General features: G+C 40.1%; 1 protein-coding gene across 1 annotated transcript in view; it reads right to left on the bottom strand.

The window, feature by feature from the left end:
• The window catches only part of CPNE4 (copine 4), a 280,894-nt gene that overhangs the window by 122,028 nt on the left and 143,278 nt on the right, over positions 1–15,588 (bottom strand). The window contains exon 3 of the mRNA XM_082044514.1: positions 2,509–2,688. Coding sequence (XP_081900640.1) covers positions 2,509–2,688 — 180 coding nt within the window. The remainder of the gene's footprint in view (positions 1–2,508; positions 2,689–15,588) is intronic.

The raw sequence follows: 15,588 nt of genomic DNA, 5'->3' as shown, positions 1-15,588 counted from the left end.
AGAACACAAGAGGTTCTACTTAAATATGAGAAGAAACTTCTTCTCAGTGAGGGTGACAGAGCACTGGAACAGGCTGCTGAGGTTGTGGAGTCTTCTTCTCCGGAGACATTCAAAACCCGCCTGGACACATTCCTGTGTAACCTCATCTAGGTGTTCCTGCTCTGGTGGGCGGATTGGACTGGAGGATCTTTTGAGGTCCCTTTCAATCACTGACATTCTGTGATTATTCCCATCCAGGACCCCAAATTTCAAATAAGCTTGTATCTATTGGGTAGACTGCATGTTAAGATTCAGATAGATCAGAAGAAAGAGAAACTTACTTCTCTCTCTCAGCTTAATCATGCAATTGCCTTTCCCAGTATTTTTTCGTACTAATTTTGTTTTAGGTAGGAGTATTACATAATTTGGGAAAAAATGCAAGTTTACTACATATCTAAATGATGATCTACAAACAGGTACAGTTAGTGGTGAATCTCTTATAGATCAAGTACTACCTAAAAGAGCACAGTAGAAGTTGACACACTTATGTAGGCGGGCAGGGAACCAGTCTTTCAGATTATGGCTAAAAATCTGGAGCTTGCCTGGATGTCTCAGATAAAACCTGCTTGCAATGGGAAAGTGAGTTAATAGGCAGGCACACACTCTCACACAAAATCACATTTCACTCAGGCATTAAAATGATGTAGAGCAACAATTCATGTCAAAATTATCTCAAGAAAAGCCATGGTTCTATTATAATCATTTAAAAAATGCAGTAATTATACTAAACATTTGAGCATGAGTGTACGCTCCACATGTACAGCTTGTGCTGCAGGATTTTCAACACTGGACTCCCAATCATGGCTCTTCTTGGATGGTAATTCCAGCACTAACATTTTGGGATTTTAAATCAGTTGAGGAATTATGTGAAATTAATTAAATAAATAAATAAAAGAAACAGAAGGTGGGAGGAGGGAGGAACCCACCAAAAGGGTCTAAATACAAGATCAGAGAGCTCAAGACTACATTACTGTGAATAGATTTCACACTGTTATTATTTTTTCTTGGTTACCATTAAAATTACACTGCAACAAACCCAGCTGTGTGCTATTTATAGAGATCAAATCATTATAAAGACATTTATGTTACAGGCAGCAGCAATGACATTTTTTCCCTTCATTTTCAAGCCAATTAAGCAAGAAGAACATTGTAACAACTTTTTTCTTTGTTTCTCACTCTCCTTGGTGTTATAGGATAGCTTATTTTTATTGATTAAGGCCACGAAAAGTCTGTCACGAAGAACAGACTTTATTGTGCACTGTAAATACGCTAAATACTGATATCTTCATGTTGAGCTTTCAAGTTATTAAATACTTATATTTCATATTAATTCTCTCACTGAGAAGACCTCTCCTCTTTCAGCATGTTTGGCCCAATGGCTTTGGGAAGAAAAACAAAGGGATTCATGTGCAGTGGGGCTGAAGAAGCAACAACAAAAGGTAAGAAAAGAGGAAACAAAAGCTTCGCAGAATCTTCCATGCCAAGCCACTATGCTCAGGCTACAAACTTACATGGAAGAACTGCAATGAGTAATCTGAATGAAAGAACTGCTTGCTCTCATCACAGAGACCAGACCACAGAGTTAGGAGTCAATTTACACTCAGCTCAGTGAGACTGGGACCATCCTTGGTGTTGCCATTATGGACAGAGCTGAGATCTGTGCTACAAGACCCGACATAACAAAAAGTCTGCTAGTTAGAACTAAACTGTGATACCTGAGACACTGTAGCGTGCTACCAGTGAGCAGTATAGGAATTCACTGTGGACCTGGCTCTGACGACTTCTAGATATCGATCCCAGAGGTAGGACTCATCGCTCTTAAATTTAGTCATCTAAAAATTCAGGTATCTATTCTAAGCCAGCTGTCTAGACTCTTGATAACTAATGGAGAAAGACAGGTATCTCCTGAAGGCAATTTATCCTAATCTAGGATAGGTGTCTCAGGTGGAATGAATCAACTGCTAGAACTGTTTGTTTCTCTCCACTGAACTAAAGATGGAAATCAGAAGAGTAGCAGGCTAGACACTCAATTTTTGGATGACCAAGAGTCAGGAGAATGAATCCAACCCTATCTCTCTATTTGCCACATCACCGGACACTACCCTATGTGTAAAAAATTTATTTGTCAGCATTCCTTGGAATTGGAACTTGCTTGAAATCTCATATAATGTTAGGAACAGTAACTTTCTCCCAAATCAGCTTATTTCTCAATGCTAGTGTAATGAGCCTGTGCTCTTACTGTACAAGGCCAATCACTGACACTCAGTTTCCTATAGCACTGGCTGACTTAAAGCTATACTACAGCAGTAAATCAAGCCTGCAGAAGTTCTTAATTATCCTGTTCAAAACACTGATTAAGGATTTTGTCATGAATGACAAATCTCATCCATCAGTCATTTAACAAAGCAATATATTTTATGTACATACAAAAGATGAGAGACGAAGGGTGAAAATGGGAGCGATACCTACTTGTCCCAGAGTGCACTCCATGCCACCAAGAAAATCTGCTTCCTTCAGCCCATTGTGATTGCTGCTAATGTCATGGACTTCAAACCGCAACCGCTGCACCTCTTCAAAATAGAAGTCCACGGTGAACAGCTTGGAGAAGATGGGATTTATACAGGTTCGAATCACTTCTGTCCTGTCAACCTGTCAAATGGAAAAGAGGTCATATGAGTGGTTTCTTTTTGTCCCAGTGATGGACTGCAATGAGCTCCTCAAATACAGTTTGCTAATTTATCAGGACTGACAGCTGTGACTGTGGCCACGGACACAACTATTTGTATGAGCGGTGGCAGCTGCCATTTCTGCGCAGGGCTGGCCACATGCATACGATATGGCCAACTCCCCTTGAATCTCCCTTCTAACAAATCTTTGGAAGATATTGGTAGGACCACAGGACACAGTCTGCAGCATCCTTTGCAGGGTGAGCAATGACTGCTCCCTGGTGGGTATACTCGATCAGTCAGGGGGCTGAGTCAGGAGCTGTGCATAGGCAAAACAGCTGTCTTCTGTGCTAGGCTAATCACTGGGCAATTAACTATAGAGTAACTATAGAACTGACATCACCAGCAGTCCCCATCCATCACTACAGAACAGCAGCAGAGCAATACAGTTTTATCAAACTAAATGGAAAGCAAGGAAAAACCTCAGTAATTACTCATTTTTGGACGGCTTTCATGATTAAGGAGTGGAGAATGGGATCCATAGCAAACAACTTTTCTTAAAAATATATCAATTTTTCCACCTCGCTAAGTTTCATTACAAGAATCTGATGGATTATACACTGCTTATCCCTACCCAAGCCTTACAACTGCTAAAGAAACACCATCAAATCTAGATTGCTATTTCTTAAAAAAAAGTGCTCATAGAGAACTTTCCAGTTCCCCTAAAATGTAGTATTTGGTTTTCCTATTTTTCAAGAAGCCTTTGCTACTTTTCATTATGATGCATTATTGGTGACCCTGTAAACAATAAAGCAATTTCCTTTTTCCACTCTTTGCTCAGATACAGAAAAAAACCTCTAATGATTCTGAGATTAAAGGAGCTGATCATAAAATGAAGTAGGACTTGGGCACGTCAGTCACTAGACAGGAGGTGGCTGGAGTGCCACAGAACAGAAAAATGAAATTGCTCAGAGGAAGAGGGATGAGATCCTTTGTCTGATTCCTGACCAGGAACATCTGTTGTGCAAAAAATGACAGCCGCTTGCTTCACTTTTTAGAGTTTATAATGCATTAGTCTTGCTAGTAGTTATCGGCAAGGGCACAAAGAGTCAAGTAAATCAAAAGCAGGGGAGAAAAACCCGAGCAATTCTTCATAGCACGGATTTATTTTAGTGCTCATCAAAGGTGTTAGATTGACAGCTCTAACAGCTGAAATCCTTTAGTTAATCTTCAAACAGATGCTACCAGCGATGGAACAGATGCAAACCAGTGCTACCATTGCTGTCTGTCTCCTCACACAGCTGTGTCAATGTGCTCTGACTATGCCAAGACAAGACCATCACAAAAAGGAAAACAGCATTACTTACAAATTCAATTCTTAAGCTCTTTACTTAGTCTAGCTGGAGATGTTGGTTCTGATAACAGTGATGCAAAGTATAATAAGAATACAATAAGTGAAAAAGGATACCGGTTGCCTTCACTCGGGTGCTTAGTCTACCTCAAAAACTTCGATCTTCACTTACAATCAATGTGATTTGAAATCACCATTACTGCTACAACATGAAATATTCTCTATGTCAGATGACCAGTCAGTTCAGTGTGTTGTCCCTGAGATCTCTTGTAAGTGGACACTGATTTGATCCATTTATCATCTCTTGAAATAGGGGATCAGAAGATCCAATAATGAAAACATTTGAATGATCAGTTTTAAAATTTTCTTCATAGTCACAACAATCTCCTAAACTCATTTCTAGTAGATGTGTAATTCTTTTAATTTAATGGTGTCATTTTAATTGCTTCATCAGTATGGCAGATCTCCTCAGGCAATAACAAAAGTTTCTGTTATTGTTTCTCCTCATCTCTAATTTGCTGCTGGAATGTGGGGAAATGGTTCTCCACTGTGAAATGCAGCAAGATGTACACTTGTGCTCAACACAGGTTAAATATGTAACTGTTCAAAGGAGTGAAGTGCCTGAAAATAGAGGCAGAGGTCTGCACAAAGGGACATTAAGAATTTCAGTCTCACATAGCGATAAGACACTGTTTGCTTTTTCCAGCCTGTGATTGACTGACATCCTTCCCTTGACAGACACAGTACTGAAATATAGCCATTTCATTGAATTTCCCCAGTCTTCCCACATCATTGAGATGATACATCAAGTCAGCATGTCAGAGCATGGGACCGCATGAGAAAAATCTGTATGGAGAGAAGCATTGCCAACAGCTACACAAGCAATATAAAATTCTTCATACCTCTCTCAGCAGTCAGCAGCATGCAATAGCATTAGCCCAATTAGTCTACCTTGTCCCCAGTTTGCTTTGTGAGGGTATTTCACAGTTACTCTACTCTTTGGCTAGAAAGCCTGGCAGGGTCCTCAGCATGGGAATCCCAGCTCAATTCCCTGCTTTGATTACTATGCAGCAGGGCCAAGCATTGGTAACCAGCTTAACTGACTCATGACAACAAAGCACTGGTGAACAGAACAGCTGAATAAATTCACCAACCCTCACAGAACTCTCTAGGTTAAAAGATGCTGTATAACACAAGGTATCAGCTCTATTTAACTTCTGCCACTCACCAGAGGCTGTTCTTTCTCAAATATTCCTGATCTCATATGCAATTGTAAAGCCTTAACTGTCTCTTTAGAAATGCTGGCTAAGCGTGAAACATGGTGAGAATATTATTGCTAGGTGCAGTTTCATGCTGATAATCATGAAGAAGGTAATTACCTACAGTGCTGCAGACACTTAAAAAAACCCAAACCAACAGGCTGACTTGTTTTTGACCACAGCCACTTATCCCACTACCTGCAGGATCTGTTTCATTTCAAGCAAAATCTGGTGGCCTGTGCCATGGTAACCCTAAACACAGGTCCACAGCATTCTGACAGGATGATGACTTCATGCCATGTCTTTAATCCCATTGTCACCCCAAGTCCATAACAGCACTTCCACTTGCAGAGATGATGAAGGCTCAAATGCTTAAAGAAAGCACAGTTTGGCTTTACCCAGTCCCATCAATTGAATATTCAGGAAGTTAGAACTTCTTAGCTTGAATGCTCTCCAAAACACAACACAGAACACAAGCAATCACAATAAATTTCCATTATTTTTGCAGAAGAGAGCTTTTAAGTTCAACAACAATATGTTATAAGCAAATGGAACTTACACTTTCGGTCTTGTTACAGACAACACAAAACTCTTGGGCAACCTAATCCTGAAGGCAGGTAGATTTCTCAACAGAACATGGACAGGGGTCATGCCCACAGCTTTGGGATTTGCTGATGCCTGACATATGAGCCATCTGCTATTTCTGGACTTCGCTAGAACAAGGAATTTCTCCAATTTATTAAAGCAGAATGAATTTTCAAAAGAAACACTTGACAGCTACACACACCTTTGGGCTGTGTCAACAGTTAAAACCGACCTCAAAAAGAGCAGTGCTGCAGCTGACACCACGATCCGAACATCTGCTTCATGGTACAGATTTACCTGCACTTTCCCTTCAAGGACAATTTATACAGAGAAAAGGACTTGCATCTTCAACCCCTGGGATGGACTCACGCTGCTTTCCCTCTTCATCTCTTTAGGCCATTGTCACTCCACAGAAGGTGGCACCCCACTGAGCAGCCAGGATTACTTGGCAGGCCCATCTGGATGCAGCCACGCTGTGAGCTTCCCCTTGGGGAACTATGAATGACATATAGACACCAAAGTAGGCCTTCACAGTGTAAAGCACCATCTCAACAGCAGGAATTAAAACATAGAAAAGGACTTGTTGCTTTGGGCCTTCTGAATTCTCCCATCAAACTCTGAGGGAGCTGGAAGTTGGGTTTCAAAGTTGTTTTTTCTTTGTACTGCTCACTGTGGACGGACAGTTAACAGAAATTTTCATCTGCTTTCCTGTTGACCCACCATCACTGCTGAAGAACAGGAAAACTGTCTTTGCAGTCAGGCAGCATCAAATGAAAGGAAGCTCAAAAGACAGATGAACAAATACTAAAATTCATCTTTTCATAAAATGCATCTTTTGTCTGTGAGCTACTGAAAAGCAGTGAGCTTTGCAGAACTGTGATAAACACACGGTAATTTCAGTGTGGAAGCAATTCTTCATCCTAGCTAAGATTTCACTAACAAAGAAGTAATTCAACAGTTAAAGTATGGGCTGAGGATGTCCTCTCCATCTTCCACCATTAGTTCAAAAGTGAAGTTGAGGAAAAAAACAGCCTGAGGGAGAATTTTTCTTCTTCTATCAAAATTAGATGGAAATAGAAGCTTTTGCATATACAAGGATGAACAAGGATTAGGTAGAAGCTCACTGTCACCTGCTATCTAAGACTTACAAGTGATCATAAACACAGGATGCCCTTGGAAACCAGGGAAATGGAAATTATCTACAGGACCTGAAGCTCTTCACGTCAAGGCCATGCTTCAGTGTTTTGCACAGATCAGCTGTGTGGAGAGCTGAGTGTCCCACACAGATAACTGGTACTATTTCTAGCAAACACATAACTAGCACAAAAGCAACGCGTTTTCATTGGTTGTTACTTGATACCTTTGAGTTGAAGAGCAGCCAAGAGTTAAAGCACTGTGGAGAATTCACTATCTGCTCACCAAAAGGACAATTCTTTGGGGGAATTTTTAATCAGGCTTATGAAATAACCTAGCAATGCTATAGTCAAGAATGATATAGTTGTCTCATGAACTAAGGAAAATCTTTGGTCTACAGAACTATTGTCTGAAAATTTATACTGGTGCTGCGTTTCCTAAAGTGTTTTTAAAAACTAGTTGAAAAGCTATAAACATGCAAATTCCATTAAATAGAAAGCTGGTGCTGCTATTCAGCCCAAAGCATGCTTTTTGTGGCTGTTACATTTTTAGCAAGTTCTCAGACCAGCAAATAAACCCACTGTTCCCTATATATTTTACAGGCCAACAGGGGAAAACCACCAGGCTGTATTTTCAGTAGAAGTCATCATAAAATTCTGATTAAATCTAGAAAAATCATATTTGTCAGCTGAGATGACAAAGTGTACAGAGGTGAAGGAGTAGCATCATTTTTAGGTCATCTGAATTTTAACAAGACTAAAAATTTCCATGATACAGTACCTTATATGAAAATTTGATGCCAAGCAGAAAGCAATTTACACTTTGCTTGGCAGCTCCTGAGGAAGTTATTAATTTTTTTTTATTATTAACAGTGCTTTCATACCATCACATTTCTATTCCACAAATGAAAAGTCATTGCAAAGGTCACCATAATTTATAGCCCTTGTTTTCTGTTTAATTGATGTTTGAAAACAGTGAAAGGAAACCAATAGGTATTTAACTCTTTTTAGGCTGTAGAACTCAAAGCTGAACACAATCTTGTCAGTGTTGGCAAAAGCCTTCTGGCAGCAGATTGGCTGGAAGAGAAGCATTTAACGTGAACAGTCTGGAAATTATCCACAAGTAGTTTCTTTTATTTATGTGATATAAATATTAGATAGCTTGTAAACCTCCAAGTCACAACTATGAAGACCCAATTTCAAGCACTGGAAAATTGATACATAGAAACAGCTGAGGCCTCAATGGGCTCCAGTCTAAACTACTGGAATTACAGTAAAACAGGTATTATTACTTCTTAGTAGAAAAGTTCTTCATTAAGAAAACCCATTTCTTTGTTCAGGGCCACTGACTGTGCTCTGCTTAATTATTTAGTTTCTCTGTTGCTTTTCAGTGCTCTGAAGCAGGAAATACACAATTTATAAAATATAAATTCTTTGAGAAGTTCCTGGATTGAGTTTGCCTTATATACTCATAGTTTTTCGAAGAAGAGAGAAATATGACTGTTGATGGCTACTTGCATATAGGTTATCTCATTGACTCAAAAACGATATGATGTAGTTAGAACAGCCACTGCACAGACAGGCACTCAATATTTGCACTTGAGGACCTATCCCGATCCTTGGCAGACTCCCAGACAGTATTTCAGATTTCAGAGTCCATGTGAGCAAGACCAAAATCTCAGAGTTAGAAAACCTGCAAAAAAATATGGGTGCAATACAGGCTAAGAACTAGTGGCAGGCAGGTCTCAGTAATGTTATTCAGGAGCTGAACAGATCGTTACAGCTGCAATGGGAACGAGTGATGCTCAGTCCCCAGTATGAAGAAAGCAGGACCTAAACTGCTTGGGAACCCTTATGCGAAGGGAATCCCTAGTTTTCTGGAATAAAAGACATCTCTGGGGAAGCTACAACACTCCCCTTTAGCTTTACGACCATGTGCAGTTGTCATCATCAACCTCCTTATAAAGTCTAAGCTTTCTAGGTTGCATAAAGATACTGGAAAGTGCAAAAGTATCACCCCCACTCACTGTCACTTAGGAAAGCTCAGATATGAGAGAAAAAAAGCAAGTGCTCAACTAATGCACTAATGCATACTCACACCGTCCCTGAATGTACTAGATACTTGCTTTTAGTTTACTCTGTTCTGGAAAGAAATGCCTTTATTTCATTTAATCAGCTCTGGGAGTTAGAGGACACTGAGTCTTCTCAGCCTAATATCACGAAACTTTTGGACTAGAGCAATAATTTTTAATCACTGTGTGGACTGCAATGAAGCAAACAGATTAAAATTGTTACTTTGTTGAGAGACTTTCATGTAATCCCCTTGGAACTCTAATTGCTTTCCTGATAACATTGTAGATGGGACTCTATCTGCATTTATCGGTGATGAGAGACCCATTCTGCCATGATTCTGTGACAGTTTTAGTTGGATGACATTGAGGCAATCTGGGTAGATTCTGACCCACTATTTCCTACTAATAATATTTTTAAAAACCTCTCCCAAATAAAAGAATTAGAAGCATGTAAAATATTAAAAACACCATGTAAAATAGTAAATATTAACATGTTTATAGTAATGTTAATTAATTTATGCTAATATATTAATGCATAATATTAAATATTAATATTAAAATGCTTAAAATATTAAATCACATTTTTTTTAAAAAAATATTTTTTATGAAGGACTAAAAGGCTAATTTGATCTAGCAGTAAACTGTAAAGCACCTAATATCTACAGACCCAGCAAAAAATTACATCTGGCACATGTGGTTTAACACAAGGAATGAGTCACACCTGCTCTGTCCCTATAAGCACAGAGAGGGTCAGACATTTTCCAGGGAAAGAGCGTGTCTCTGGAACATGAACTGGTTAAACAAGAAGTCTGGTGGCTTTGTCAGCCACGGGGGTTTGAGGAAACTGTTGCCTGGAAGGGTTTGAGAACAACCCAGCTGCTCCTCCTGGACATCAGAGGTTCAGACCGAGGTCTCTGCTCTGATTCAGACCAGAAACACCAACTCTGGTCCCTCACACCACCAGGGACCATCTTAGCCACAGGCTACTGGCTATTTCATACAGCTCCCTCTGTGTCCTGGTTTCTATAAAATATAAAATAGGCACTGCCCCAGAGAAACAGACTGAAACATGTCCCACCATGTGACTTCACCTTTCCTGACCATAAGAAATGCCCTAAAATGACACGTAGACTCTTCATTTGCTTGACACATGAATGCAGCGCCACAGCACCGGCGGCACAGGAATGCCAGATCCACCACGCTGTGCGTAAGGCCAGGAAGGGTCACCAGGACCCCCGCACCCACGTGCCTCTGGGTCACACTGCGCTCGTGTAAAAGTGAGGCCCAAGTGCCAAACGTGTGTGTGCGCACACGTCACCTGCTGATCCTCCACCCGTCCTGGCCTCTCCAACCACTCACTGTCTCGGCTCGGCTGCCGGCGCTGCCAGGTGCTCAGGGATATCTTCTTTTGGACTCCACTAGCACTGCCCTGGGTAGTCCTCATGCCTCAGCAGAGGGGATTGTGCAAGCCCTTTCATCTGTATTCCTGCTTAAAACATGGAGTTGTCCTCATAACTAGCTATGAGCTATCTCTCAGAGGTAACCTAATACAATACCCTATCAGGCACCCAAAAATTTAGGCTTAAATTTCCAAACAACTAGTTGCTTTATAACCTTGACTTTCATAACATTTATTTTTATTTTACCTAACTTGAGGTACACACAATGCTTTGGAGTGTAATATCAGTATGTGAGACAGTCCTCCCCAATGTGAGGTACAGCTTAGTGTAAATGCTGTGCCAGACCTTTGATGCTCTTCGTCAGCTGAGGGAAGTGTATGGCTCCATCTTCACATAGGAGCCTCTGTGCTGATGATGTGCTGGGATGATAGCGTCATTGACAGGAGATTTTTCAAAGGTGCCTGAGGACCCCTCTGTTCTTATCTCCAAAATCTGTTTGCTCCCCTTCCAGAAGGGTTTTGAGCAGATTTCTGTTCCACGTGAGTTGCTACTGTCCCTTTGATTTTACTGCCAGCTGTCATAAACAGCTAATTACAACAGCTCAAGAGCTGCCTTTTGCATTAATACCTGGCTGAAATGGATGAGTGTGAGTTAAAGCTTTAAAAAGAGATTAAGCGCACCCCCCCCACACATACTCTCCTAGTGGGGATGTCCAGCAAACTCCCTGAGGCTCCCTTCACACAAGGAGACAATATTCTGGAAGCCACCCCTTCCAGGGTGAATATGGCCATGGACTGAGTTGTGTTTCGGAGCAGGCAGTAATCCGAGTGCTGCACTCTCATCTGCACCAGCTTACCTCCTGCAGAGTCATTAAACAGAGACAAGCAATGATTATGCTATTCCTGCTACACGGTTCAGACAGTAAATGGAATTACATCAATGCTCTTGATCTTATTGTGGTAAAACCTTCAGAGCCTTAACAATCATATAAAATTGGCAGCTATAGAAACTTTGGTACTAAAAGGTGCTTCTTCTGAGGTAGTCAACACATCCTGACCCAGCCATAAGTACTGCAGAAAAATCTCACAGAAATTGCTCAGTGGCAGGAGATATCCATTTGCTGTGTTTCCCACATATTTAACAAGTACTCAGCAAACATTGGCACAAGTGGATAATGACCCACATCACCTCATGTGATAAGCTGCTGTAACCCACTCAGATGTGATTACACTGGAAATAAAAAAAAAAAAAATCATTTTTCAGTGAAAACTCTTGAATACTACCTCAAAGCTGAGCCTTGAAACCTGGATGCTAAATCTTCCTTTACTTTATATTCCAAATACAGCCCAGATGTTCAAATACTGTAACAACTGCCATTTATTATTCCCCAACCTTCATTTGATGTTGAGAGCTTCAACTGAATGTTCTTAATTTACATGTGCCTGAGGACACAGGTTCTTGTAGAGGACAAGACTGGTCCTTCAAAGTCGCAGCAAAAATATTCACAATACTATACCATTTAGCTCTGCTCTTGACTAGCCACAACATGCTAGCAAGCCGTGCAGCACCCGGCAGCAGTCTGAAAGTCAGAGCACTATGTAGCCATTTGAAAGCTCTTCGGAGCCATATATTCTCCACACAGTTTTCCCCACAGATTAGAAAGTGAGCCTTGGGAATATGGGCCTTCACTGAGGAAATTTCAATTTCATTGTTATTTGGTTGCTCTTTTTCAGTCTGCTTGTAGGGAGAAACACAGTTTTGTCGGCTATTTTTGTGCAAGAAGGGATAGGTTTTTATCAAAGTTTGTATTGATTACTTGACTCCTTTTCCCCATACAGATGATACTTTAATGTCTTCTGATCAGCTAAATTTTAAGATCTTTACTTTCAAAAGATATTCTGTTTTCAATATTCTTTTGATTCACAATGCAATGCATGACCTTGCCTGTATGGCAGCAACAAAAAATGCTAGAACATGACTGCGTTTTGGAATACAATTTAAAATGTTCCAGGTACCTGAAGGTCTCTTTTTTTCAAATGCCATTTCTAGAGGAGCCTCAGTTCATTGCCAGAATACTGTACTCACACAATTAGATTCTGCTGCAGCATTGAGCAACAAAGACATTAATTCAAACTTATTCTAATCTGGAGTCAAAGTATTTATTTGCTAATTCCACCTATCACTACACCAAACTACCCTCCAGAATTAATTTTTACTATTGCCACCTTTAAGTAATCTCATACCTGGGCAACAGGCTTCTACAGCATTTACAGACATGTTTCTTCTTTGCCTGCTGTCCTGGATGGCAAGAGATCCAGAAGCTGGACAAATGTGTTACAGAACCGGCCCATTCCAAAAACTAGCGTAGATGTTTGCTGCTGTTGAGCAGCAATTCAGACTTCAAAGAGGCCTTCACAAGAGCACACAGTGGCACAGGATTGATCAGGAGAGAAATCTGGCCTCAGCCATTTCTCAGGAACTCACAGGGCATTGAGAACAGAGAAAAATTAAGTGATGGGATGATCCTTTGCTCACTGAATATTAGTGGCACTACATTAAACTAAGGAGGAAATCTACACTGCTTCAGTAATTTGCTCTTTAATTAACTGACTATAAATAGTGATTTGATAATTTATTTATACTGAGAAAGATCTCCTGCCTCATACACTCAGGTAAGTTAAGCATAACTAATATGGATTCTCACATGGGTTAATGAATTATGTCAATTGATACAGGCCTAGTCAAGTTGTTAGTTTAAGAAATTCATTTGCTAACGATGTGCTCGTAATTAAAGATTTATTAATTTACTTTTAATGTTGTAATTCAACTGCTAAATCAATTATATGATTGAGGCATAAGCAGCAGGAAGGCAATGTACTATTATGCAAGATACACACTGCTTTAGCAGGCTTTCCTTAATTTCTGTGCAAGAAGTAACAATTTACAAGGGCCATTTAAACCAACTCCAGTCTTCCCACACAGCTGGGGAATTTGGACAATGTGTTGCAATGACAGCCTAGAAAAATAATGGATTTCTTGTGACTTGTGTCCATTCTAAGCAACTTGCATTCTTTCTTTTACACATGCATCTTATTAAGCCTGTCAATGGGGCGGCAATTTGCTGAAACCACATCAGCCCAATAGCTTGATCCACTACCCAAGAACAGCAGTGGAGGTCTTTCTGTGAACTACCACAAAAAAAACCCAGGAAAACGAAACACAATATTATTTGTCTTTCAGCTTAATAACACCCACAAGCACCCATTCTGGCATTGAATGGTACACAACTAACTGATTAGAAATGGAGAGCAAGTTCAGCTGAGCTGTATTACAGTTTTGCACACAGCATCCTATCAGACTTCCGACTCTGGTGCTGTTTGGTCTGCACTGCTCTTGAATGATCTCAGTGAGTTATGGTTCCTGTATTTATTTGGGAATATTTATTCCAAAATTATTTCTGAAAAAAAAGCCTTGTAATCTAGCCTAATATACATGCATACTTCCTAAATATATACAAGCTTAATCTGAAATGACCACACTTTTCCCTTCCCTGAGAATGACAGCAGCCAGGGATATGCTACATACAGGGACCATTTATTACTAAACCTGACTTGCTCACAAAACCACTTTGGGCAGTAAGTAGCCTCCTGTAAGAATTGCAGGCTCTCCTGGAAAGCATTATGCCTTTCAGTTGCTCTGAAAAAAATATGCCCAACATGTCCACATACATCAGATATATACAGCAGACATATACACCAGTTTTACAAAACTGGTTGGTATATGCATGGCTCTGAAGCAGGTCCAAATGTGCAGAGGACACCAAATCCACCTCTTGCATGCCTGCTGGCAAAAACAAGGATGTTAAGTGTTGACGTTTTCAACTAGTGGGCACAAGATTTGATCATGAAAGACAAGCGTTAGTGTTGCAGGTATTTCCATTAAGTGAAAGCAGTCCTTGTATCTACTCCTGTTTCCAACTATCATGTTCTATGTATTGTAAATACAGCCTTATTGCTGTAAATTATACATGCTCCATAGGGATCCAATATTACACTGCTGACTGTGTTACTTTAGAGCCGGAATTTTCAAGGGAATTGGGTGCCTAAATCCTGTACGTTTCTCAAAAGTTTTAGCACCTTGTTATTTGAGGCCATAGGAAGTTCCCTCGAGCACGGGAGAGCTCTTAACAACAAAAGGAGATTTTCCTCATCTGTGATATATACTCTTCAGCAGCTGATTTGCTACTTTATCAGGTGCCTTAGGAGATACAAGACAGTACAGAGTTATGTCATGTCTTAGCAAAATAACTCTGATTTTCTTCAAAAATTAATTTCCTGTAAAGAAAAAAAGCAATTCAGCACTTACACCTGCATTTGCAAGAGCACCCTAACTATATCAACTAATTAAATACATCATTCCATTTCAGAGGGTGTTTTCACTATTCTTGGTTCCAGAGAGAAGATTCTAACATCATTTAGCTATGTTTTTACAGTGGTCCCTCAAATTTTTTCCCAAGCTTCTTTCTACTTCTACGCTATTATAATTAACCAATTTCCCATCTCTGCATGTTCTCTCTTTGTTTCCCAACTAATCTCATCGTCCTTCAGATCCTGTCAGTCAGAGCTATTATTAATACCTGCTTTATAGTACAGACTTCCGATGTGCAATATAGTGGCAAATCAGGCCCCAGACTAGCAATGAGCTAATTAGACCTTTACTTACTAACCCAATCTGAAAAAGTGCTAATAATTCCATGGCTCCAACAAAATTCACTTCAAGGCTTTCCTGTCTTATTTAGGCAGTAAGTTTAAGAAAACACAAGTCTAATAGCATGATGAGAAGTGCCTAAGTCAAAGTATATTCAATCACAGTGAAATTATACCTGCCAATTTCTTTCTTCATCTCCTTACAGGACACCATAAGGGGAAAGGAGTTTGGGATTTTTACACTGGAGTACAAAGGGTATGTAAGCTGTCACTGACTACTTTAAAGAAGAACTATTTCATGATGCAGAAGCTGTATCTTTTACCATGAGATATTTCAGCCCTGGCACTTGGAGATTTTAACTTAGCCAACAGAGCAC

Source organism: Streptopelia decaocto (genome assembly GCF_964273445.1).
Source record: "Streptopelia decaocto genome assembly, chromosome: 2".
NCBI lineage: Eukaryota > Metazoa > Chordata > Aves > Columbiformes > Columbidae > Streptopelia > Streptopelia decaocto.
This window is presented reverse-complemented; position numbering and strand designations above follow the sequence as displayed.